Source organism: Cataglyphis hispanica, chromosome 3, assembly GCF_021464435.1.
Source record: "Cataglyphis hispanica isolate Lineage 1 chromosome 3, ULB_Chis1_1.0, whole genome shotgun sequence".
Taxonomy (NCBI): domain Eukaryota; kingdom Metazoa; phylum Arthropoda; class Insecta; order Hymenoptera; family Formicidae; genus Cataglyphis; species Cataglyphis hispanica.
Window position 1 is genome coordinate 5,957,321 of NC_065956.1, and position 27,152 is coordinate 5,984,472.

The 27,152-nt window shown below is 41.2% G+C and overlaps 1 protein-coding gene and 1 long non-coding RNA gene across 4 annotated transcripts in view; one reads left to right on the top strand and one right to left on the bottom strand.

Moving 5' to 3' along the window:
* Nucleotides 1–21,190, top strand: part of LOC126848069 (uncharacterized) — a 46,317-nt gene extending 25,127 nt beyond the window's left edge. The window contains exon 4 of the long non-coding RNA XR_007687205.1: nucleotides 21,055–21,190. This is a non-coding gene — a long non-coding RNA (uncharacterized LOC126848069). The remainder of the gene's footprint in view (nucleotides 1–21,054) is intronic.
* The window catches only part of LOC126848065 (protein Wnt-7b), a 52,931-nt gene extending 26,593 nt beyond the window's left edge, over nucleotides 1–26,338 (bottom strand). The window contains exon 1 of one of the 3 annotated variants that reach the window (XM_050588602.1): nucleotides 25,099–26,338. In XM_050588602.1, the coding sequence (XP_050444559.1) occupies nucleotides 25,099–25,127 (29 nt within the window). In that variant the 5' untranslated portion in view covers nucleotides 25,128–26,338. Of the gene's footprint in view, nucleotides 1–16,407; nucleotides 19,306–25,098 lie in introns of those variants that run through there. The other 2 variants (XM_050588599.1, XM_050588598.1) reach the window with 2 other exon arrangements.
* Nucleotides 26,339–27,152: the final 814 nt, after the last annotated feature.

The following is a 27,152-nucleotide window of genomic DNA, read 5'->3' on the forward strand; positions in this document are numbered from 1 at the left end:
TTATCGGATCTCTCTCTCTCTCTCTCTCTCTCTCTCTCTCTCTTTCTCTCGTGATAACCGTTACATTATGAATGACTTATGAATGACCACATTGTGACGATCGCTGTTCGCATCAAGCGACCGTGTCGTTGCTGTAGATACGCACTTTAGATGCGTGCATCGGCGCGTTATCTTGAATTCCGACGTTCCAACATTGTTTCACGACGCTACGCTTCGAGACGGTGCGTCGCGTAGGTTGCTCGAAGCACATGAAGAATCACAGACACTTCACCTTCTATTAGCATTGAATACGAATTAAATTAACCCTTCGCGATAGCAAATTCTTTCGAGAGAGCAAGAGGAAACGATCGAACGGCAGAAGGCATTTTTTTTCTTTTTTTCTTTTTTCGTTCGTCATAGTATCGGGTACACGCATTCGATACATCGTGATAAATTAGACCGATCAAGTTTTCATGTCAGTGCCGACCGCCTTCTCCTCTTCTTCATCCCCGATCTCTCGCCTAATCAGCATCCCGTATTCCGCCCTCTCATATTTTCATTCGGTCGCGATCTTTATTTTTCTCGTATATGTAGTATACGAGTACGATACAACTTTACGACTATCTTCATCTTCTCGTTGCACCCTGTATGTAATACCGGCCCCGTATTAATTATATCAGAGCGATGGTTTCGATATGATCACGATTCTTCGCTAATTGTACACTTGGCATGGCGTTATTAATTGATATTTTTTAAATTGACTATCTTTATGTATTCAAATGTGCTCATACGTGCGAGCACATTTATCATAGCTGCATTAATCATATCGTGAAATTAATTTCTTAAGAATTTCTTCAATTTTCCAATCAGATGCATTATATGATATATGAATAGTTGATTAAAATAAGATTGATCGTCTCAAAGCTGAGATATTTACGATAGACCACGCGTACAACGCTTTTATCTAAGTTATAGAGGAACCCTTCGTTCTAATGGTTCTCATTCTTTCCTCTAAGCCTAAAATAATGTTCGTTGTCGGAGAAATCTTTGTATTGTGCTACGTGCGAGAAACGGGAGAAACCTGTCGAACTGTGTTTGCGCTCTCGAACGTTCGTGTTATGACCTCGAAGTTATTGCCGGACACGTAGAATGGTCCGTAGAGATTTAACTTATCCAAAGGACAGAGAGAGAGAGAGAGAGAGAGAGAGAGAGAGAGAGAGAGAGACGGAAAGATCGAAGCTTATACTTAGCCGGAGCTAATTAAAAGGATCCATCGGTGGGCTCAAAGGACGTAAGATAAGATCAGCGTTGACGCCACAGTGAGAAATATCGTCGTCGACGTTACGGCGACCTTTCCCGAGGTGAGAAATTTTGCGGCATTTCACATAAATCCTACCCCGTCTCGCGGATCGACACGAGATATCGATGGGACGCCGCCTACGTTGCAGCCGACCACGTCGCGCCGATAGCAAGGAAGTAATTTAGCCTTTAAACTCTGAGACACGATTTGATAAAATCGTGAATTAATTGAATAGAAAAACTTGAAAATCTCTGTCGAACATTTTTTTTTTCTTAACTCTATAATTCGAAATGGAATTTAAAAAAAAGAATCCATCTTTTTTTTTTCACGCACTGAGAAAAAGAAGTTGTTGATTTGACTAAATGTGTTCAAATATTTAAATAAAGTGTTGAAATATTTAAATATTTAAATTAAACACGACATATTAAATTTAACATGACGTATTTGACTTGAATACTTAAATTTTTCAATTAAAAAAATAATAATCAGTTGAACACATTTAGTCAAATCAACAACTTTTTTTTCTCAGTGCGGAATTCATGACCGCTCCCGGATTAGAGAAAAGTGGATGAAGAGGTAAGCGGGGAGAAAGAGAGAACGGGGGGAAGAAGATGCGAGAGTTGGTCGACGAAAAAGGGAGCGGTTCGCATAATTTCGTGATATTATCTGGGCGCGAACATATCTGCCGGTCCCGCTGTGGTCCGCACGGATTCCCACGCGCGCAGAACGGCGAGCTCGTCCAATTTTGAAATTTCGGGGCCGGCCAGGTTAAATGTTAACACGGGAATTATGCTAATCGTTCCGAGATGCCCCTCGCCATCGGGACATTCATCATCCGCCGCGGTTTTCTGGCCGCTTTTTGCGGTACGCACGGTTTATACGACCGCGCCGCGCGCGTACTCGAGGTTGTTCAGAAAGGGAGACGTATTTAAAAGTCTAATTCTTTTTTATGATTTTCGTATGCCCGGAGAGATCGAGATCCTTTCCTTCCATAAAGCTGTCCCGTCCGTCTTTGTTTTTACTCTCACAATCAGTGCTACATCATACCGAATCCGTCCGCGCTTTGTTTTTCCGTGCACGATGCAAGTAGAATAAATATAATTTACATAAGAGCTTATTCCGCGAACTGTACTTAAACTATCCTGATTATTCGCCAAATCTAATCGATAAAAAAATGAGAGAATATTTAAGGAAGTATAACCGAAACCTTGAAAAATGAGTATAATTTCTAGATTTTTTGCAACGCAACGACTTGATAAAAATTTTTAATTTTTCTACAATATTATTAACATATATTTAAATAAAAATTTTCAGTTAAAAAAAAATTTTTTTTTTATGTTATACGAATATTTTCGGAGCTCCTTTAATTTTACGGTATACATGAAAACATTTGTTTATCATATCAGAAATCAAAAATACAAGTTTTTTTTTATTAAACATATTATTAAACATTTATTTTATTAAACATATTAATATTATCTGCTATCCAACTGTTTTCTTTTTAATTTTAAAAAATGAAAATGGAGAATCAAATTAAAAAAAAAGCTTCGTTAGTAGATGCGGAATCTCATTACAAACTCGCATGTAAAATTTGAAATCAATTCATTGAACATAGCCTGAGTTTCCATGCACACCGTGTACGAAAATATAAATCTGCAAATATTAGCATAAATTTAAAAAAAAATGTTAAGATTAATTTTTATTTACGTACTTGATAACATTGTATTAATATCATAAAAAAATAAAAAATTTGTATCAAGTCGTTGCGCTGGAAAAAAATCTAGAAAATATATTTATTTTTCGAGAGTTTAAACGGATATGCCCCCTTAAGACAGCAATTTGAATATAACATAAACTTTAACATAATATTATCTTTAATATAACATTATCCCAAAAAGTAAAATTGCCTCAAACGTATCGTGTAATTATTATTATCTAAATTTCTAAAACATTGATGCATTAAATTAAATAAAAATGGTACACGTTTTAAGGAAGTGCCTATGAAAGTGTCTGTGCCGTTTTAAGGAAGTAAATACGAGTAAATATGAGGATATGCAAATTTAATCGTTAAATAATTTACTTTGATCGGGAGGAAAGTCTATGCGTGCGGCGGGGAGAAAAGATTTACTCCCACATACAATATTATACAGCGGACGCGAGGCTAGAAGCGGGCGGAGTCTTCGCCTGCTGGAGCAATCGCCGGAAATTCATAACTTAGCATCAGGTCGACGAAAGAGGGTTAATCGGAAAAAATACGACGAGAGACGAGCTTTTGTCGCGGCGGAAGGCGCCGGAGAACGGGCGGTGAGGTGAAATATAATTTTGCGCGGATTAGCGTGGGATTGTAAATTCGCGCTTAGAAATTGCAATCGGGTCACCCGGATGGCGACTGCGATAACAGGGACGTGCCACGCCCTGTGAAATAAATATCTGATATTTGACCGAAAGAGAAAGAAGCGGCAGGGATGCTCTCACGATGGTTTTTTTTCTTCCTCCGACACGTAATCGCGCGACCGATAAGTGATTTCGATTAATCTTTTCCTCTTTCTCAAATAAAAATAAGCGCGCGCGCTGTGAATTGAAGTTTGTTCCTTTGTTGATGGTCTAGGTGGATTCCGTTGCCTTTGTCGCCGTAGAAACCAGTTTGGAACCCGGTAATTCATATATACGTTCGCGCGCATGATGTATGTACCGCTTCTGCGAAATCGTGCCCGCTTATTTCGCGGTGAGCTCGACCTTGCGAAACTGCACGATGAGAAACGGTGGATGATTATAACGGGATATATACGCATCGGTGAATCATTCGAAAATTATTAAATCTGAAATAATTTATCAAAGCTTGATAAGCTGCGCTTGCAGATCGACGATCCATTATTTCCTATTTCGAAAAAGGACGCATAGATCTATTATCTTCGAATCGGGTTGAATGAACATTTGACATTAAAATAAAGCATCGATTTTTGGAGTTGCTGCGACGAATTCTTCTTACATAGAACTTTGAATGATCACAGATTCCGATAAGAACGTTTCTACCAACTTGCGATAAATGATGTGACCATTGAAGTGACTACTTTCGTACGCGTACGTAGGAAAAGAAAAGAGCGTAAAGGAAAGTTTCTTTTCTACAGTGTGGTATCAAAGTGTGCAGCAAGTGTGTCCCTCTCCGCAATGGGCGTTTCTTTCGATGATCTGAGTGGGAGAGGGTGGGTGGAGAACGATATAGGAAGAGAGGGACGATGGAAAAAGAGAGAGAGAGAGAGAAGCGATTCAATTTATGTCTCGACAATGCAGCTTTGTCTCGCCAAATTATCATACATGAACCTATATACATAATCCCGTATACCGGCGCATTATCATATCATAGCCGCGCATTAAAGTACCGATCCCTCTCTGATGTTCCCTCCCTCTCTCCCGTACCCCCTCGTTGCATCGAAAGAGGCGCCTATGTTTATGCGATCGGCAAAAGAAATTGCGGGTCGTCTCATCGATTGAACGATGCCCTCCATCGATTGTTTCGCAAATCTTTGATGCACTACTCGCGCCGACACTTCCGGTACGCCCAAAATACAAAGATATACATAGTTCAAGATGTTAGGATACTAATTAAAAAAATTGGGATACTAGTTTTTCAAATTCAAAAAAAATTTTCTTCAAATCATCTGATGAAAATGCTTTATAAATTTCCCTCTTTTTTATTTAATATACATAATATTTATTATAACGTAAACCCAATACTATATTTTTTTCTTTCTTTGACTTTCTTGTTACTTGGTTCGGGGGATTTATTATATGAGATCTATTGTTCTATTGTCAGCGAGGGGCAATATTATAGTCGTTCGTATATGTGCGACACGCGCAGCGACTCCGAACGAATTCTGCAAGTCACTTTGCAATTCTCGAGACAGGAATCGTTGACGGAATTGACGGGGGAGTAGGGAGGGGGAGGGGGAGGGGGGGAGCATTAGCAAGCATCTCAATGACAGGGAAGATTTCTCAATCAATCCAGAGCGTATCTCACGCGAGAGAGACTCTCGAGAGACTTGAAAATCTGACGCATTGACGGGATAATTACGCGCACGTAGGCCGTGTGGTGATAGTATTTGTCAGACGTGCAGAAAAAAGAAGAAACGAGAAGGAGAGAGGCTGAAAGAGAAATCATAAGGGAGAAAGAAAGATGAAGAAAATCGAAGAGAGGATGCTTGGTAGCGTTCGGCTCTTGTGCTACTGCTGGATCCGCCTCTGACCACCCACGATGATGATCACCGTCGAGAATGATCGGTTTAACTTTAGCGCGAATATTTCCATTTGCATAATGAAAATTATACGCGTGTCAGGAGGATGCGGCTTGAGTTGATTCGGTTTACTTGCAACGTGACAGATGGTATCATGCATTTTTAAAATTAAAATTAATACAATTTCAAAATTAAAATTAATATAATTTTATTTTAATTTTGATAAAGATTTTCATTTTTACAGTATAGTATTTTACAGAAAACAATATATTAAAAAATTGAAAGAGAATACAATAACGTGGTAGGATAATAAGTAGCTTGGTGGAGATCTTGTTTGTTGTCACAGATTTATTTCCGCGAAATCATAATCGATGGATGAACATGTGGGCGGGACCGACTGTTTATTAAGATTGATTCCAAATGACGAATGCGCGTTGTATCGTGCATAATATATGGGACAGCGAATAAATTACGAATGACAAGTATTATAGTCTCGTTCATACGTATATACGCACTTGCTGCCAGTGGACTTAGCAACTTACCGCACGACGTGCTCGAGCAAGCGCGATAAAGGCCGAAGACTTGTGTTTAACGAAGCGCTTAATTCAAGGCTCGACCTTTATTACCGGATCGGAGGATGTTATACCTCCTCTGCCAAGTCATACGAATTGGTAAGAAGTCCGAAGAATATGTTCTTTATTATTCGCAGAAATGAAACAATGCGGCGAACAAGTAGGCGAGAGAAAGTGAAAGCGCATAGCTAATATAAGGAATAAACTTTAATAAAATGTTGGCGCGCATGCGAGAGAGACACTTATGACTAAATCATAGTTCTAAATTTATGATGACATGTGATTAATATTTTTTTTCGATTTCGACATTACATATACAGAATTTTCAATTTTATATCGATATTATAAAAAGGACAAAGGGGGAAAAAATGTCTGAGAAAACGTACATGAAAGCTAAGCGTACTAATCTCTCTTTCAAATTTGAAATAACACTACTGCTTTTAAATTTAAATATCATTGCTTAGAATTTTAATGTAGCGTCTTTGTTTTAAATCATCGTGGCCTTCCATATGACGTATGGTTAATTCGAAAGCAGATCACGTCGATCCACGCGAGACGTTTTTTTTGCAGACGATTCTCGCGAGAGCACGCCGCGAGGCCGTATAGTACAGAAATGACTCATGTGAATAACTCGGTGTCCCGATAGGGATCAGCTCATTAAAGTCTCGCGGTAGACCGAAATACCGGGACTGGAAGGCGTACGGGATACGAAACGCGAATGAGACAAACTCGCGAACCATGCGGCTCAACTCGAGAGTGGGATAACTCTCTGAGGATGCGTGGCTCGCGCGTGCGATAGAATACGATGGCGAGAGATAAATAGATAGCGGAACGGAGAAGAGGTCATGGGTCTGACATTTCGGGACGTGTGATCGGAAGAGATACACTCGAGAGAGAGAGAGAGAGAGAGAGAGAGAGAGCGACGCACGGCAGGTAGATTTAGATAGCAGCAACGCAGAACTCGTTACAAACTCCAGAATTCTCTTTAGCATGCAACCTTCTCGTTTCAGATGTTTCTGGGAAATTCCGCGGATTTTCCTCGATTTTTGCAGTTGCGTTAATTATCATAAGAATGCCAATTGCCTGACGATATCTAGGAAGAAATTAATTAATTTTCCAATGATATGAGACATTGGAAAAGGTCTCATAATTAACATATTATATGGAAAATTGTGATATCCGCCTTGTGGTAACGGTAAACGATCGCTATTCGAACGATGCGATATTCCCGGAATGCTATTAGCGGCTACATTGAGAAGTGGCTTAGGAAAAGTTAGCTAGCGCGAAGTACTCGGGATATAACCGCGGCTTTTATAAATATGTCCGTATGCTATCGCGCGGCTATTCCCAGTGAGAGAGTTGCATGAGAGATCGGACACGGTAGAAAATCGTGGAACATGAATCTTGGAATTTGATTTATGCGATGATGCGGAGAATTTAATCGACAATCCGTATCACGCGGTCGATAGAATGTCGACTGCACGGTAGGAAGCGACGTCAACGATAATACCTTTACGACTTTTCCGTTTACGATTTTATGGGAAAATGTCAAGTGGGATATGAGCGCCACGAGTGTACGCGAATATCCCGGCGACGGGATACATGCGAGATTAAAGGCGCGCAGTTAAAGACGCGACTTTAAAAGCATCTCTCGATCCTCGAGTGCCATTGCGGTTTAAAAGTCCGGTGCCAACCTCGACTGCGAAAAAGACTCATCAACCGCGCATCGCGCTCGGTTTTAGCGATAAAATTTATTTTCATTGATTGGGAAGAAAAAAGATGTGGAAGATTTTGACGACTTTGGTGACGCGATATGAAGACGATTCTCTCGCGAAGATATTTTAAATGCTGAGAATGATGATGTCGGAAATTACTTATATATATATATACCGGTTAATTATTCGCGATTTACTTAAAAAAATGAATAACAATTGTGAGAACCGAATAATAAAATTCAAAAAATTAGTTAATTTATTTTTAATATTATTTAATATTATTATTCATTTAATCTTATTTTATGTATAATTAACAGAGTTATTTAATATTTACATTGATGATAAAAACTAATTTTTTTTTTCTCCTTATATTATCATTTTCCTTGAGAGTTTAGAGAGAAACATTACTTAAAAACAGACAGCTTCTTGCAAATTTCAGGCGTTGCCGTTTTTTTGGAAGTTTCTCTCATTATTTTACAGTCGGGGAAATTAAAAATTCTATTTTGCAGAAATTATCGAGATCGTTGACGCAGGTATCTTTGGGATCTAATCTCTTAGCAGGCAGGTAATGTCGAGGGTATCTTTGTGTAGGAAGGTCTCGACGCTCGGAAAGGTGGCGAAAATCTCAAGCCTGGCGCCTGAAGATTTACTAGGTGGTTTTCCTCGTTCGTCCCTCTTAAATGAAACCGGGCATGTCGCCGCGATACAAAACCAGTTGTCAGCAAGGATAACGAAAAAAAAAAAGAGAGAATAGAATGTCATAAACGTCAGAGTCATATCCTACGACGTCGATTTTTCGATCGGTACGATTCGGTTGTAACTTTCAAAATTGATTGGAGCGTAATCGTGCCGACGCTTGTCGTAAAACTCGCTTTATATTAATTTTATGAAACGCGCGAAGCCTGGCTCACGCGTACATTCCAAGCACGTACGTTCGGCCAGAGGTGTCATTATCGCAAGTGGTCGCGCAAACAAACGAAAATGGCCGTAAGACTGGCCGCCGTCGATTCGAATCGGTAATGACCGGCTGTCGATGTAATTACGACGGATTAAAGTTAATTAGATTTGGCGTACTTAACGGTCGTGCATGGTCGAATAGACGAAGTACGTCCCGTGGCTCTGGTCGCCCTCGCTTTTCGCTCGACAGTGTCTGTCGTAATAAACGGTGATAATTATAATGAAAGCGCGGATTATAGTGATTATCCGGAGGCGCGGGCATTCTCTCGACTCCGATTACGGACGAGATGTGCTGCCGCGAGTCGAGTCGCTTTAAGGCACTTTGAATACATTAAACTTTTGTCACTTCCTCGCCTGAGAGAGGATCGTGCGCGCCGATCGCTTCCGTCTCGTAAGATACGCGAAAAGCGAGATAGAGAGCGGTCGGTATAGTTCTTTTTGGATCTCTAAGATCGAAGTTGTCGTTACCATCTCTTTCTCTCTCTCTCTCTCTCTTTCTCTCTTTTTCTGATCTCGCTCGAGTACGATCATTAGCATAATTTTCTATGAATTTGTAATCGCGAGTGTGCACCGATATTTTTCGCGTTACAAAAATAGATATCCCGATCGAGTTTCTTTTTTTCGTCATCACACGTAGTAATTTTCACACTGTATCGCTCTATACACTGTATCAAAATATCGTGTAAATAATGATCCTCGAGTTTTATCAGCCATATTGTAATCGTTGATGCAGGCAGCGTGTAATTATAACATCCTTCTTCTTCGACCGCGATTACCGCTCGCTTATTTTTGGTCGAATGTAACACGCACACGGTCCGCTAGGTAGGATACTTTAGCGTTCGCCAGTTTAAATGTAAATAGCTCCGTCTCCACCTAGCAAATTGCTCGTGGCTGATCATCATATACCGTCCATCCGGAATGAAAAAACACGCCCTCCGCAGCTTCCCTCGTCAAGATCGTTTCTAATGCGAGTGTGAAGAAAGAAGGCAAATCATCTTCTTTCGAGAAAGAGGTATCTCGTTTAAGTTAAATTCTCATCGGTTCATCAGGATCGCATTTTCGGTGGCGAGAGTTCGTTGATGAAAATGATTTCATTAGCAATCCAGTCCGTTTTTTTTCCGCGTTTTCCGTGAATTTTTAATGTAATCTGCAATGAACTTAAATTTCATATTTTATAAACTTTCTTAGATAGTATTACGCTCTGACTTCGATTATGATTGCATGATTACATATAATTCGCCATAGCTCATTGATCGTCTTTAATTCCCAAAGGATATAATCGCTTCGCGAATTGTCAAGCCAACGCATCCTGCTCGTCTCGTTTCTTGATCGTTTATGTAATGAGGGATATATTCATTGCGGGCATGCACGCGAATCGTCATTCATTAACGGGAACGACTGGACGTAAATAAAGACGTAAATCATGAATTGCATTAATGGCAGTGCGATTATTCTTAGGATTTCCTAGTGATTTTTAAACGAGAGAATCTCCGCAAGTTCTCTTATGTGTGTGTCGGCAAACAAATTTTCTTATTTTATATTTATTTTTTTATTCAACATTTCGATCCGAGTAGAATTAATATCGAAGGCAATCGATTCGAGCGTAATCGCGTGCAGCGAATATCGCGACATTTGTTCAAGTCGATTGTTCGAGCTCACGGGCACTCGGAGATATTTTAATGCCGCTTTGTATGCCCTCGTCTATCCTTTTTTTTGGGAGGGGGAGGAGACGAGCTCTTTATGTAACCGCGACTCCTCTTTTCGCCCTTTGTCTCTCTTTCCTTCTCTCTCTCTCTTCCTCTCTCTTTTGCTCATCTCGTTATGCCTCTTTCGGCCGACTATCCAGACTACTGGTTATTTTAATTGGATCTTCTGGTCGAAATTTTTTCACCTCTCTTCCCCGCTCCCCACTTCTCTCGGTCTCGTTTGAACGCTAGCCTTTCCTTTCCTCTCGCGGTTCCTCGAACACGCTCCGAACCAGCCATTTGGGTTTTTGCGCTTCCGCGCGTCATCCTAAGGGATTCCACGAGAGAGAATTGAACGGAATATACGATGTTTAAAATTCGATATATATTCGTGGGACGATATACAGGGTGAGCAAAATCGTCGGATTTTGAGATTTAATAGGAAATTTAATTCTGAACAAACTTTTGTTGGGTAGTTTTTGTTAAGAAATGCATATTTTCCTTGTGATATTTGTAAAAATATGTAAAATAACCGTGATTACAAAGCTTTTTGGGCACTAACTTTTTAAGGAAACATTCTTTGATCCATGTTTATTAAGGAAACTTTTTGTTCAGAATTAAATTTTCTATAAAATCTCAAAATCTGGCCGGAACGTTTAGGCTCACCTTGTATACCTCCTCTAGAATTGTCTCCCTTGTATCCCTTCGAGCTAGACGTGCTACATTTATTTTTATCGCGATATCTCGAGGATAATATTTTTTCTTCGATTTAGAATAACGCATCGTTTGTATGATAAATAAATTAAGCATAAAAAAAAGGAGGAAGATTTTATTATACATTTTATTATATTTTATTATCAATTTTACGATATATACGTTTAATTTATGATTTGAAACATGAAGCAGATATCATCTGTGCATGGAAAGAAACGGGAAATCATGTCTCCCGTCTTCTGCGACAAATTTGTCGCAGCCGCGACGGTAGGTTTCGTCATAGTGATACTGTATCGACCGTGAAAGTTTGCGGGCAATTTTACGACACGGGAAACGACCGCAATAAGTTTCCGCCAACACGGCATTCACGATGCATTTGAGGCCGCGAATGGACGCGAGAATCGCGTTCGAGACATATTGACGCTGCTGCAAAAGTGCCGCTGCTGATATTTACAATGTCGCTCGCTGAAAATGCGGTTCATAATGCACTGGAGACTCGCTTCCCATTCCATCTTAATAATCGCTAATGAAAATTGATAAAAATTCGACTCCTTTGACGAGTGTAAATCACATATAAAATTTATTTGATTTTTCTCGTCGGATCGATTTCATATGACTTATTTAATTTCCCTTTCACGCTTGTAATCATTAAAAGAAGAAAGATTTTTAATCCAGTTCAATGCACTACGCGGACAAATTCTCTTCGACCGTTTGATGCCGGACTGTTTAACGAATCCTTTTACGCCCGGCGAGCTCTTTTGTAGCACCGTCGACACGGCCGATGCTGAGTCAGCGCAAATATGTATTGCGCATCGTTTTTTGTAAACATTATCCCCGGTCTCGACTGTGCACGGGTCTTTATAGCCATGTCAAGAATAGCTTCAAAGATGATGAAGGATGTTCTTCCGTAAATCCTTTCTTTCTCTCTCTCTTTCTCTCTCTCTCTCTCTCTCTCTCTCTCTCTTTCTCGCGATCGGCGCACCTGTACGCACCAAGGCGCTTGTAATAAGCGTCAACGGGGTCCACCATCGGAGGGGGGGTATCGGATAAAGACGGAATACTACTACCGAACCGTACTCCACGGAATGGTATTACCAGTATCCTCGCCACGGGAGGGCCCGGGCTTACTTTAACACCGTTGGATTTTAATTTAATGCTCGTCCTTTCTTCTCCTTTTCTCCGCGTGTAACGTGCTTTAGATAGAGCTTGGCTGCTACAGCTCGATTCATCCCATAGAAATGTATGTAGCTGTTACGAAATATATCGCGTATAAACAGATACTAAATTGTTTCGTCACGAGGATCCTGTTAAGGATCACCGCACGAGACGGATCCTCGTAATCGAATCAGCGGGTTTACATTAGGGAGACACGTGTAATTACGCGCGTCGACGCCATTTCGGATTTAATATCGTTGAATTACGCGTGTTGATTAATCGCGCGGGTTGACCGATACGTTAAACAAACAGCTGTGCTTCAAATGGAGCTGAAAGGCAGAGGGAGAGGGGGGGGCGGCGGGGGGTGCGGTGGATAAGAGATCGGGTACACCGCGTTAAAGGATTCGGCGGACCGGAACGAAAGGATACACGTGAACGTCACGCATGGCGATCGCGAGCGACGCGTAACGTATTATCATAAACATATTAAATCCGATCCACGGCGAGCCGGAATGTCCCTTCGATTCGACCTGGGTCGCGATCGGTTCAATTTCCACGCCGTCGCGTCGAAAGACAAACGATCGGCCTCGTGGACGACCGATCGCGCCCGTTGCACCGATAGTATCCGACATGTGTTCCGGTCGCGAGATCTCCGCGCCCGGAAAGTGACACACACGCCTACCTATGCTTACAATGTACGAGCCTTTTCACAGCTATTTGTTAACGTCAACAGGTCTCTCTCTCTCTCTCTGTCTTTCTTCCGTGTGGAAGTGCTCCTTTTCAAGAGCCAGTTGTTTTACACGCGCATTTACATGCATTACACACAAATCCTATCGATAAAACGAAAGCGATGGGATCGAAATATTCGTAAGCGGTTTCGAACAGCAAAACCGCTCCCAGATTCGTATCGAATCTTTACATCGCATGACAGAAAAACAGAAACCTTCTTTTTTTTTATTATTATTATTTATTTATCAGGATATTATGATTCTCAAAAGTTCGTAATTTAAGATGATTTAAAATAGGATCGCGATCATCCATGATATTCGACTGTCTTCCAATTCTACGCAACGCGAATTATTATTTTTTTGTTCCTGCGAATACTGGAGCATGGATTCAGATATTAAATGTTGATATTCCCAAATCGACTATCCAATTCATATGGACAAGCGCCCAGAACACGATGGGAAAATTTTGTGCTCGAGGCTACACATTTCACGATGATCGATGAGAACCCTTCCACACCTGCATATTACGTTTCTCGCATACGATCGCTCGGAAATCGTAATTTAGATTAATACTTGGTGTGCCGTTAAGTATCGCGCATTTAATACTACATTTTTATCGATAGCATTTCGAGCCACGACAGATTATGATGGATGGCCGTCAGTGTTGCATCGGGAGATTATTATCCTTCTAATCTTTTCTTGCTCAGCCCTCTGATTTTACATCGTAATGTACACGGAGGATTATTGTAGTGTGCATTATAATCAATTCAACGTAACACTGAATCACGATGCAGCGGGAATGTAATGATTTTAGATGATTTTTTTTTTTGAAGACTTATGGAAAAGATAGTCTTTATTTAGAACGAAGAAAGATTGAAATTTCTGCAACTTTGCTTGATAATCTATATGTATAAAAAAAAGCACACCGAGTATAAAGCTATCCGAGAGTTCATTATTCAAAAACACGCATCTTCGAATTAAGTTTCGAGTAACTTTTTAACAACGACAATTACTTTTTTTTAATCGGCTAAGACGATGTCGTGTCATGTTATATTTTCTGACGGCAATGACACGCAACGACATCCACGATGCTCCGCAGAGATGCGGATATCATTTATCGTCCTGTCTCCCGCATTATTAATTTCTGATAATGTATAACGCGATCGACAACTTCTTTTTCGCATTGGACAAAAAATATATCAAAATATTAATTAAATATTTAAGAAAGCAAGAAATTATTAAAGCTCTTAAATTCACAAATTTAAATAATCGCGGATAAAGTAAGAGCCAGACGCGGATGATAGTGCGTTAGTGTCATAGAAAAATAAGTTTTCTACGAACTGATTATGTTCACCGGGTACAAAAATTTACTTGGTTTTATGTATTTTTTTTTTTTAGATATACTTGATCAAGTGAGTAAATTAAATTCAATTTAAGATTTATAATAATCTTTTTTATCCCCTTGGAGAAACAAAGGCGAAAAAAATATCGGGGCGAAATCGCTGAATCGGGACCCGAATTAATTAAATATATTTCGGTCAAAAACACTTCTTCATATTTTCTCCTTTAGTAACAACTTTATCATAAATACTTCATCAAAAATTTTTAAAGAACTATATAAGAATATCGCGGAATATTGACAATCGTGAAATTTTATGCTAGTAGCTTCTACGTCTAAATATGTGGAATTAAAATGAATTCTATCGTTCCTTTTCATTTCCGTTGCTATGATTTTATCTTTTTCACGGGATGTGTACGCCTGGTCGATCGAAATGATCTCGTTTGCTCGATCGGCCTCGGATCTGCTTGCCGCTTCTTCATTCATTCACTTAACGCGCTCATTACGCGGCTCGATAGCGAAGCGGCTCGTAAAACGCAACGAACGATTCCCCCGATGGCCGTTTCGTACTTAAATAACATAACATTAAATTCGGTCGCTCCGCAATCACGCGTTACGTGCCAGGTTTACATAAACGTTTCATTTTGTTCGGCATCCGTAATTAGTCCCGAATGACGGTCGTTCTTGCGCATATTAAATCATTAGAGGGTTTATGTAACCGGGTATTAAGTTACGGCGGAAATTCCAATCGCCTCCGTTAATCGCTAATCGATCTTGGACCGATTCAGTCGCGCAGATTGCGATTCGAGTCTATAACACGGTTGATACTTTCTATTCCACTTTTCAGATACCAATATTTAGAAAAAAAAAAAGGGAAAAAGATACGCGCGAAATGTCGCGACGCTTGGATAAAGTGTCCTTACCTTCAATCGTATCGTCGCTGTAATATGTACGCGCGATATCCGTTTATATGATGACGGTAAGACACTCATTTCGAAGGCTTTCGGGCAATTTGCGACGGATTTATCGCGCAGATCGGAGCTCGTTAGATCCGATGTTAACGGCGATCTCGTAAAGTATCGCGTTATCGTCATTATACATGCGTGTTGATAATTCCGTTGAGATGAATGAGACAGTAGTCCATGAACGTTCGATATAAAACGAAATTGTGCGCTAATCGCGAAAACGATCGCGAGGAAACTCAGCTGAAGGAACGATCGCGTATATACGGAGTGTCTCGCGTTATTAAATCACAAAACTGGTATTGTAACTTGAAAACAAGGTCACAAACAAACATATAAATAATTTCTCGATATGAATCTTTTTAATTCATACGCACCTTTCAATGCTGAACCTGACCATAAAGTTACGCTCGTTAATGTTGCAAAATGTTTTGTACACATCACGCGAGCAAGTTTTCTTACCAAGATTTTTCTCTCTTTAAACATCCTTGTAATAAATCACGACGCTCTGACGTTTCTTTCATCGAAAGTAGCTTCGTTAACCATTATTTAGATTTCGGAATTTTTCACGTCTCTATTGACGTCGCATGCATAAATTAATTCCGGTCGTACGGCTCGTCGGATTTTATCACGGCAGCGCGAGCATTCGATTTTGACGAGGTGTGACGGCCTTTCAGCACGTGTCTGCGTCACGCGTGTCGCGACCTCGCGAGAATCTCCTTTCTGATTTGTGCCCCCGTGTTTGTTAATTTTTTTTTATTTCTGTTCGGATACGATCGCGATCGTTGCTGCAATTTTTAGCCTTGTCGACTAATTCAATTAACATTTTTACTAATGACACGATATAATTTAGAAACGTACGCAGTTTTTGTAATACGAAAATCACTGACAGATAAGATGAAACTATATTGTTAGTCAATCGATTGTTGAACTTGTCTCGTTGCGTAATTCATTTAATTATTTATATATTCTCGATTATTATTTATATATTCTCGATTATTATTATACATTTATCGTTAATATTAATATGACATTTATTGTTTTAATTTTAATTAAATGTTTCTCTCACCTTGTTCGTCGTGACTCCTGGACTTGCCCAAAAATGAGAAGGGCTATCGCGATTGTCGCGATATCGCCGAAACGCATCTCTTACATCACAATCACCTTGTTGTTATTGAATGTATAAAAAGCGGATGTGCACGCGACAAAGTTTTACGCTTCCGCGATTAGCAACGGCGGGTCGGACGACCCGAGGATAAATCCGACGCTCACCGGAAGCCTCGGTCATACGGAACTGGGGCCGACCCCGTTCCGTTGTCAAATCGAATCGGTGTGGGATCCTGTCGTGCGTGCAGTTTCCGACCGACAAATTACCACAGTCCTCCTCTCCTTTTCTTTCAAACTCGACGAGATGTATTTTATAACACGAAACTTTGTCTTTGGTGTTTAACCAACACCATCCTCCAGCGACATCATGAGAAGTCTCTTGTCACAATTCCGATCGCTATAATCACTCGTTAACACCTCGAGGCACAAAGCCGCGCGCATTGTACAGGTGCGAAAGATCCGAACTGTAGAGCCAACATTTGGATTTTCTAAAGTGTTTGAGCGCTTAACACCCTCGTCCCGCACCGCACTGCACCACAGAGAGAGAGAGAGAGAGAGAGAGAGAGAGAGAGAGAGTATTTACAGTCTCCAAATACTCTTTCCCGATTCCCGCGTTCTTTTCTCTTCGCGATGACTAAGTTGGGCTGTAGAAACGATTCGTTTCTCGCACACGTTCTCGATCGCGTGCCACGAATGGAACCTCCATCGGCGATAATTAAGATCAGACTCGGAATGAGAGGGCCCGCGATCCGTGAATTCGATCAGCGGGCGGTCACAGCCGCAATCACGATGAAACGTAGTCGACGCACGCGCTCCTCGTCTTCGAGATGAATCACTGTGGAATGTAACTTTAAGTAAGATCCACCTTCGATTTTCCTTAATGAGGCGCGATCGAAAGCGCGGACGAGACTCGATCTTAGAAAGTCGACTATCCTAATCCGGTAGGCGCGTTTATCCGAGAAGATATGGCGAATCGGTTATCCTAATGGGCGCGCGAACGTCGGTCTCGTTAGCGAAAAGGTACTAATTAAAAAAGATAAGTACCAAGTACCAAGTCGTTATCGGCGTGACGTGTTTTATACTCGAGCTGCCGATTGTCGCCGCAGATCGCAGATACTCGCGGCTCACGCTATCGCCGAGACACGACGATCTTCTTGGTCAGTCTTCTCACGCGACAATGTCGATCGATTATCATCGCGATGAGGATCCACGTCGTCATCGTCTCGTTAAGAGATTTCGATGCCGAGATTATTTATCGGCCGGCTCATCGTCATGGTATCACTCCCGCGTGAGACGCTTAACGATCCTCTCCTCCGACGGTGAGGAGATCGCGCAAACCGCAAAAACCGGTGATCGATCGTCCGGCAATCACGAGAGAGATGCGCTCGCTTCGCATCGCTTCGTAGTTATTCTTCGTTTTTCCATTTGGTCGGTTGGTTTGCTTGTACCGAACGAGGAATTCTAGTGCTTCAAAGAGCACCCTCCTGAAGAGAGGAGCTCCGCTACCGGTTTCTTATTGTCTCGTTGTCTTATTGTTCTGCCGTGTCAGTCCTTTTGAATCTACGCCTCGTCGACTCTCTTGTAGCGCCTCGTCGCGAACAAAGCGGCGCAAAGAATATTCCTCGTGAGGCACCTTTGCGCCACTTCCTGTCCGGTGTTTCCTTTTTTTTCTTCAATCCCGACTCGATACTTGGAGAGCGCTACGTGCATTCGGTATCGGCGATATGGCTCGTTGACACTTCTCGATACTTGGATCGATCAGCGCCGTTCAATAATTGTTTCGCGATCAACGATTCAGGCAATCGATCGTACCTGCGTTCCACGAATCAACACCCGCGAGAGTCATCGTCTTCCCTCACTGATCATCGCTCCTAATCAAAGTCGTATTTTTCCGCGCGTCATTATTCATCATTTGATCCCGCAAAGATAAAGATGTCATCGCCTATGTTTCTCTCTTTCTGAGGCGACAGAAACTTTCTCGAAGGGTCGGCAGCGTTTATGCGAAACAAAGAAGGAACGCGCGAAGAAACACTCGTCGAGCAATCTTGTACGTATTGAATGCCGATCGGATTCGATTTATCGCGGATCGTCGTCGACTCGCTCTCGTGTCGCGTGCACAACACTGGCCGCGCGCGGGAACTAGAGCAGAGGGTAACTGTGCAAGGTATGCTATACAACCTGGTGCTCAAGGTAACCGCCACCACCACCACTACTACTACTACCACCGGCCACCGGCATCACCACCACTACCATCATCACGGCACGGCCACCACCACCACCACCACCACCACCACCATCGGCGCTACGGGCAACCGCGAACGCGTTGGGCTTACTGAGCTCCTGCCACTTGGGGAGCCAGCCAGCCAGCCACACCAGGAGGGTTACTCTTAGCTCGGCGGAGAGTTCGACGATGAGAGCAGCGGCGCATGGGAATTTGAACGAGCGGGCAGAAAGTAAAGCGCGTATGTGTTCGGTCGAGAGGAGGGCCCGCGATGGACTGGCCTCGGCCACGACTCGAGTCCTCCTACCTTTGGGATCGGGTCCCACAGCCTCTACGATGTTACCTCTACGATCTCTACCTCCTCTCGATCCCTCTTTCTCTCGCTCTTTTGCTCACCGCCCGTGCTTCTTTCTCGTTTTCTCTCTATCTCTTTCTTCGTCTTTCTTCCTCTCTCTCTCTGTCACTCCCCTGCTCTTTTCCCTCGTTCTTACTCTCTTCCTGCTCTTCGCTTTCCTTCTCCATTTCATTTCCTCCTCCGCGCGTTATATCCTCCCGATCTGCTCTTCTCGCTCGCCACTCGCCGGCCACCTCGCCTTTGCTTTAATTTGAAAGTTATCCGCCCGCCGATGCTTTCTCGAACGCCAGATCGCCATATGTCTATATCCGCGAAACCGCCACTGCATTTCTTTGCCGCGTTAAATATTTTTTGATGGCACGTCAGATAGCGCGGCGATGATGATCGAGATGCGAGAATATCGCGAGCCCTTGTTAGTGCCTTGATCCGCGATGTTCGCCATAAGTAATGGACACCGAGCCTTTTATCCATCCTTTTTTTTCCCGCACGATAAAAGAGATATGGATTTTTAATGCAATAAAGAGAAACTTACATCCTGCAATGTCGATCATATGTCAATCGCTCGTATATCGCGAAGAATCTTGTTACCGACTACATAATAGATGTAATAACTGAGTCATTTTGTTAAATAACGATACAAATTGTATATAAAATGAATATCAAATTGTTTTATATATCAGCATAATTAACTTGGCAGATTATGACTAGAAATTTTGCTTTTTGTGGAGCAAAAAAGGAGAGTATACACGGAGATGCAGATGAATCTTAATTGTTCACGTTAAAGCTTGTCTGAGAATCCGATTGAATCGTTCGATTAATTGAATTCGTTCGGCACGAGCGAGATAATTGACTGCTTGCACGCCTACGCCCGGCAGAAAGCAAGATATCGCATCGTGCTACAGCTTTTTTTCAGTTTACGTTCTCTGTGCATTGTGCTTAGAATTTATTAACTTCAAATACGTGGGTTTTAGTTTCGCAAATTATAACACGGAAAGCTTTATGAGCTGCGCACTCGAAATTGATGGAACGAATTGATCACTTCAATTTTAAAGTAAGACAATGTCGAGAATATCATGGAGTTGTAATGCGAGATTTATTAGTCATACATATTCAAGTCATTTCAAACATCGCTAATTATCTAAATATTTTATGTTATTTCTGTTATCTGAGATAAAATATTAAAGACGGAAACGAGACAAAGTATGCTGTTTCTATAGCATGATATAATTTTACTGAGAAACAGTGATAAGTGCAATGCGAAAGAGATATCACAGACATGTATTTTATTTCATGGATGGATCGGCCGATCGATTTAAGATAAACTTGATGCACGAGGCGTGTGTCTGGTGTGGATGCTGCTCGCGAGTATACATTGACGTGCTTAAGAACAAAATGTTCGAGATACTACCTGAGAAAGAGAGAGAGGGATATATCTTCAAAATCTAGCGGTCTTGTTGCCTACATCGAGGAAGGGAATTTTAGGAATGGGATTCAAATCATTTCATCTTATTGCACGAATCGATCACAAACGCGATCGATTCGCGTTGAATATATGATTGGTGTTTGATAAATAGAGTGTCGAAGATAAAACAATAATTTGTAAATAATAAACAAACGCGATCAATACACATACATACATATTCGGGCGAATTTTCTTTTTCTTTCACGTTTCGGCAATCAGGGAAGTTTCCGGTGCCGCCTGGGCGCTGTTCGTGACATCGGAAATTCGTATGTTGCAATCTTGGTAATTTTCTGCTCTTTTATAGTCTCGTGGCATGCGAATATCGCGACCGATAAATACATATATATATGTACACACGATGAGTAAAGTATATAGATGCGGACGATGAGAATTTTATTCAGAGGATCTCACCGAGTTCCCTCTCCCTCCGCGTTTATATGGACTCGCAGTTCCCCGTGCTTTTCGAGGAAACAAGCATGCCATATAACAACCATGGGGGGGCCTTCGAGCGAATTCCATTAATTATATATCATTACGTCGTAATTGTATGCCGTATGTTTTCGGTTTTAAGGGAGTCTCGCTGTGTCGGGTCCCCCGTGTATGCCTCGCACGATCCGGCGCTGTCAAGATGGGGAGAAAAAAAAAGTAAGGTGATCACCATGATCCCGGGCAATGCTATGGAAAATACACGAGTTTCGAGGAAAGAGACGTGAATCTAACGAAGATATCTGGTGCGAAATATCGTCTCCGACTCTGGATCACGTTGTGAAGATATGTGTCTTTCTCTCATATTATCAGTCACACAGATCTTCTCTTGCTTTATTTCACTTCCTCTAATTCTATAATTTCGGAATTACACGTAAATGTATTGTAAAAATGTTAGCGAACGACAATACTGCTGTGTGACAATACTGCTCTATCATTTTATTTATGGGAGTCGGACAAACGACAGGAATCACGTCTGGCTGAGCAGAGCAATGCAGTCGACCAGCTAAAAAAAAAAAAAACATTTGTGTGAGGACTGAATTTTTTCTATGACCTCTATGAATCTATATAAATCGTTCCGTAGAATTGCCTATGATTTGACATAATTATAATTTTCTGTATAACTGTATATAATTTAATGATCGGCAACAATAGCGCGATGCCGGAAACTGCGTTGCGTCACGATTGCACGCGGGAATGCGCTTACAGGATGTACATAAAACACGAGCAGGAGAATGACGCGGAGACAAAACCGATACGGATTCATTGTGAATTCCCGTTTTATGCTTGCCTTACACGCAGCTCGTCCCTTTCTCGCGTTTCTTTCCTTCATCGCGAACGACAGATGCGGATACCGTAAAAATGTTTATAGCCCACCGTGAATTCTGAGCGCGCAGTTTTCACGCTGTAGCGCTTTTAATAAAACATCAGCTTCACGATGATTCAACGGGTAATTTACAACGACGATTTAATTAACGACGTTTTAGAAACAATAATGTGACAGTAATAATACTGTCACGGCAATAATGCTGTCACACGAAACCTTATGACGCTGCACGTGTTTCTCATGTCAGATTTTACAGATGCGCGAAATATACTGCACGTATGCAATTTTTATTAAATCAATAAATCAGTAGAAAATAACAAAAAAAAAAGAAATTTTTTTTGGTAATTTTTAATTCTTAATAATGAACATCATTTTTTCACTTCACGGTTCGATGTCGCGGTTTTATTTTTCGTAAACCGACGTCCTCTATTCTCGTTATCACGAAAATTCAACCTGTATACGTTATATACCTGCGGCAAAGTTCAAGGGAATTTTCTTGAATGCGCCGCCCTTAGATAAATTACCTGAGATTCTCCAAATCGAGTCGTACAGGTCTAAAAACCTTACGCTCGTATTAGGCTTTATGACTCCATTATTCGTCGGACGTATCGAAATAAAAGTACGAAGTTATTAAGACGGATAGCTTCACCGGTTCCTTTTAACCTGTAAGATTCCCCCACAAAACCCTAAAAAAAAGAAAGAGTCACGGAAAAATCTTGAATTCACTCCGTATGCAGTGTCAGGTCTAGACAAACTAATAACGGGTTAGTGCTTTTATGTTTTGTTTATGAATTTATAAAGAAAAGCAATCAGCAGTGTCGTCAAAACTTTCTTTCGGGAAAACATTCTTTTTTTTTTTTTCAGAACAATTTCGACTCACTTCTATCCTCTTAAGATAGCGGCTTGTCCCAAATAGAGTAAACACCTTTCCAGTCGCAGTGTCGTTGCTCTAAGAGCCCGAAAGAATCTCTACCCCAATCTTTTATATCTCGGTGGATACAATGCCGCCGAGAGGCCAAAACTGGCTAGCGTGTAGAAAACGTTGTACCCTACAAACATCTGCCCGAAATACAAACCGCTAATAGAAACTCACAAAAAGATGACATGAAAGAAGAAAGGACAACAAAAAAGCATGGGGGAAGCAGCAAAATTCGAACAATAAATCCTGTTTAGGACGTAACAAAAAAAGAGAGAATAGAAAAGAGCTAATTGAGAAGTTTATCTTAAAAAAGCGCGACTAATAGTGACATATTTCGATAAAAAAAAAATAATAGAATCTTACATTATATTTAAAAAAAAAATTACGTCTCAAAAGTGATAAATTTAAAAAATCGCGAGAAAGTTTATGATTTTCCATCTCCTACACCGGAAATTACAATCTCATAAATCAAGCATATATCAACGAGAAAGTGTGGACTTTACGAGTTTCTCACCCGGAAACGCTGCATCTGATTCTAGGCGTCTCTTTTGGAAGAGGCGGCCTCTTTGGAGCGATGCTGAAGAGAGGGAGCCCCTTCGAACGTGGAAGAGAAAGAACCGCGTGGAAAGGGTGGAAAAGACTGCTCTCCGTCGCGTTCTTAGTCATTGGTTACCAACGCGCAGGCAAGAGCGACTCCTTTCCCGCGTGGGTCGGCTGAGAGTATTTTAATAGGAAACAACGAGCAACAGGTACAAGTGCAAGAGCCCGTTTGGGTTACGCCCATTCCGGCTCGCGCTTCTCGTTGTACGACGGAGCCGATATTTTCTCTTTATCGCCGTGGCGTTCCTCCCTTCTTTCTCGCCAACTGCGGAGAGCAGCGTCGATGATCTCATTATAATCTCGGGATCGTTGACATAATTTCTCGCTCGCTTGTCACATGAAGAGACTAACATTAGAAAATCGAAGCTATTTCATCCACGGTTGCATTTTAAATAACGAAGGAGACCCTAATTTTGTTTAATATATTTACGCTAAAAGATGAAGCATCTCCCCCTAAATTATAGGATTACTTTAGGGTGCAAAGGATTTCCATCATTTCCTTCATTTCTCGCGTCTTATAGAGCCTCTCGAAGGATCTGACGAGGAACCAACAGCTGCTATAGGACTCGTGATAGTTGCTCTCGTAAGACAAAAACTAATTTTCCACAAACAAATCGGCTATGTTGATTGTTTTTGTTACTGACGTCTCAGACGCGAGAAAGAGAGAGGGAGAGAAAGAGAATATAAGGAAGGGGAAAAAGAAATTTTAAGGAGCGAACGAAACGAAGTCTCGTGATGGGCTCTCGGGATCTCTTTAAAGTGCCGCGGTCTTCCAATAATTAGAGGGCAGCCATTGTTACACCGGGACTCGGAGGTAAAAAGAAAGAGAGAGAGAGAGAGAGAGAGAGAGAGAGAGAGAGAGAATTAAAGGGAAGAGAATGAGATGGTCGCAGACGGCGAAACTCGGAGAATGGAGAAAAAAAAAAGGACCGGCCTACCCGGTCACGGAAATACATGATTTTAAGAGCCGCCACGCGATGGAGAGATGGTAAACGACGTGAGTGAAATCGAAAGAGGAGCAACACGAGTATACGGAGAGACGCGAGAAGATCGTGAGAACGGGAGAAAATGACGGCGTCGAAAGCAAACGTGGGCCTCGCGCGCCAGGACGAAACGCCAAGCCAACATTCGAGATGAATGACGCGATCCCTTTTCGCAAAGATTTCGAGCACTAGCGCGATAATGTTATTTTGATTATCTGATAAGTGCGAGTGCAATAAACGTATGAGATACGGTGCGCTATCGTCACAGCATAGTATGTGCGATAATGTCATTGTTATTCGATTTACGGTAAATATATGAAATATAATATTGTTCGAATTTTTTAACGAATAAAGTAATTCACATTAATAAATATGAATAAAGTGACAATAAATAGAAATTGCCTCTCGATAATATAATGTAAAATAAACAATAAAAAGAGGCTAATAAGAGTCAAACGTCATAGCCGCAAATAAAAATATCGGTTAAAAAAGATTTAAATAATGTTTGTTATACGTTTCAGTCTACTTTCGAGCATTTTTAGTAAAGTTTCGATTAGATAAAAAATGACAGTCGTAATTTCTTATGAATGACAGTCATAGGGAAGAGTCAAGAAGATTTTTTTTTATTCTCCGTCGTTGGCAATTTTTGTTACATCGAAAAACAGGATGTATTTTATCTAATATAATAATAATAATAATCTCTTAATAATAATAATGGCCCGTTTTTATCGTTTATTTTTATAATAAAAATAATGTATGGGATCGTAAGGCTTTTTATGAAAATAGTTAATAGAGACTTACCTCAGGAACAAGCATCGAATCTGCCTCATTATGCCGTATCGCGATTAAGCAGCCGCATGTTTCGTTACAACTGACGAAATTATTTTAGCCCGCTTCCTCGCGCACAAAGCAAAAACCTGTGCGTCTGCGCGGATATAAAAAACACCATCTGATAAATTATATCGACAGGCAATTAGCGTGTCCGTCGATTTTCATAAATCATCGCTGTCGTTTCTTAATGGGTCGATACAAACTTTGCAGTCTGATAATAACGGTAGCTTTCTCCTCGAAGAGTGTACATCCAGTCTTCCATGATCATATGTCGTCACAAGGGTGTCGGGCAAATTGAAAATTTTTCGAAGATGGAGAATGCAATCGCGCGATTAACGCGCAATATCTTTTATAAACCGCGCCACATAATAATTTCCAGCCGCGTTGTTGTTAAAGAGTGAAGGCGAAAGGAGATGCATTTTCTCAAAGTCACTCCCGGATGACTTGCGTTTGCATTTAATCTCGCATCGAATTGGTTGCTGTCTTTACATGTCTTGACACTCTTTTAATAGACGATAAAAACACTGCGTATCGAAAACACGTTACGTGCAAAATGCATTGTCATGTCAGCCTATTATTCCTATCCGCACATAGGACACAACCTACATCAACATCGACAGCTAGATCGACAATATGTGGACACGATCGTAATTTTCGGTTAGTCGGAGACTGAGAATAAGATAATTAAAGATATTTAAAAGTCCGGCTCGTTTATGGAGAACCGCGATTCAACACGTGAACGCGGATGTGACGGTATTCAACGGTTGAAATTCAGAACGAACGAGGGTGACAACTCGGGCAGACGAGACGAATCTCGCCCGCATGATAATTGGCCCAGCCACTGTTTCTCTGATAACAGGTTCTCCGGTTTTGGTGCAGCCGCCGGTATCTCGCGCATGCGTCCCCGCCCGCCGCCCCGCCGTTGACGTCTCCTCTCTTCTTTGAGAGGTCGTAAAGATAATGCCCACATGCTATATAGCGGCCCGGCAGCATCGGTACGGAAAATTTATCCAGATTCCATTTCAATGGAGATCGTTCGGCGCGATTAATTAACTCGACGGATCGCGGCGGCCATCATGAGGGCCTGGGCTTCGCTCGCTAGGTCCTATTGTCATTGTTTACGAGCAACGTCGTTGTGTTCGTCTCTCGAGAAATCGACGGGAGGCTCCGTTTACACGAGGGATAATTAGAGTAGACTTTTCATCGCTTTGACAATGCGCGCGCGTCCAAAGGGGATTAATTTACCCGGGTAAACCGAAACGTTCCGATTTCAATACGAGTCATGCACAATGAACGGCTCAATAACGATGTTGAACAAATTTTTAAATCCTTTCTTTAGACATTATTTAATTTACATATACTTTATTAATTTTGTCTCCGTAAAAATAAATAAGATATTACAAAAAAAAAAAAAATATGTTCGATATGTGCCGGATGATTTTGCTGCGAGGAATTTACGATTTCATGGGATGTCAAAAAAATCGAATTGATCTTCGTTACTTTTAGGGATTAATCGATATGCCTGAAAAGCACGATTATACTTCGCTCTCTTTAAGTTAAATCTGATTAATCCGGCGAGCAGTTTCCAAATATCCCGACCTTTACGATCCATAAAAGAACGAACGTCGCTTTTAGTGGCTATTACACGAATCCCCCTGGCTTGGCGTAACATTTACGGCTTATGCACCGTGTGCGACTGTCATTAAAAGACATCGCGCAATCCATATACGCTCTCGGTGCTCTCCGAGCTTTGTTTACGTTTACGATTAGGCATACACATGTTTCGCCGCGATTCTTCTCCGATTCTCTCGAACGTGTCCAGCATCATCGTTAAAGTATCATTGGAGTTCTTAAAAATTTTTTTTTCTCGATACGAAATATTTAAATGCAAAATCCCTATTTCTTTTAAAACTTATGACATCTCCTCCGTTTCTCATATAATCTCATGTATATAAAACGATATTAAAATTTTTAAGAAAGCGATTACGACTCTTAATGTCAATTTGATTCTTTTATATGCAGCG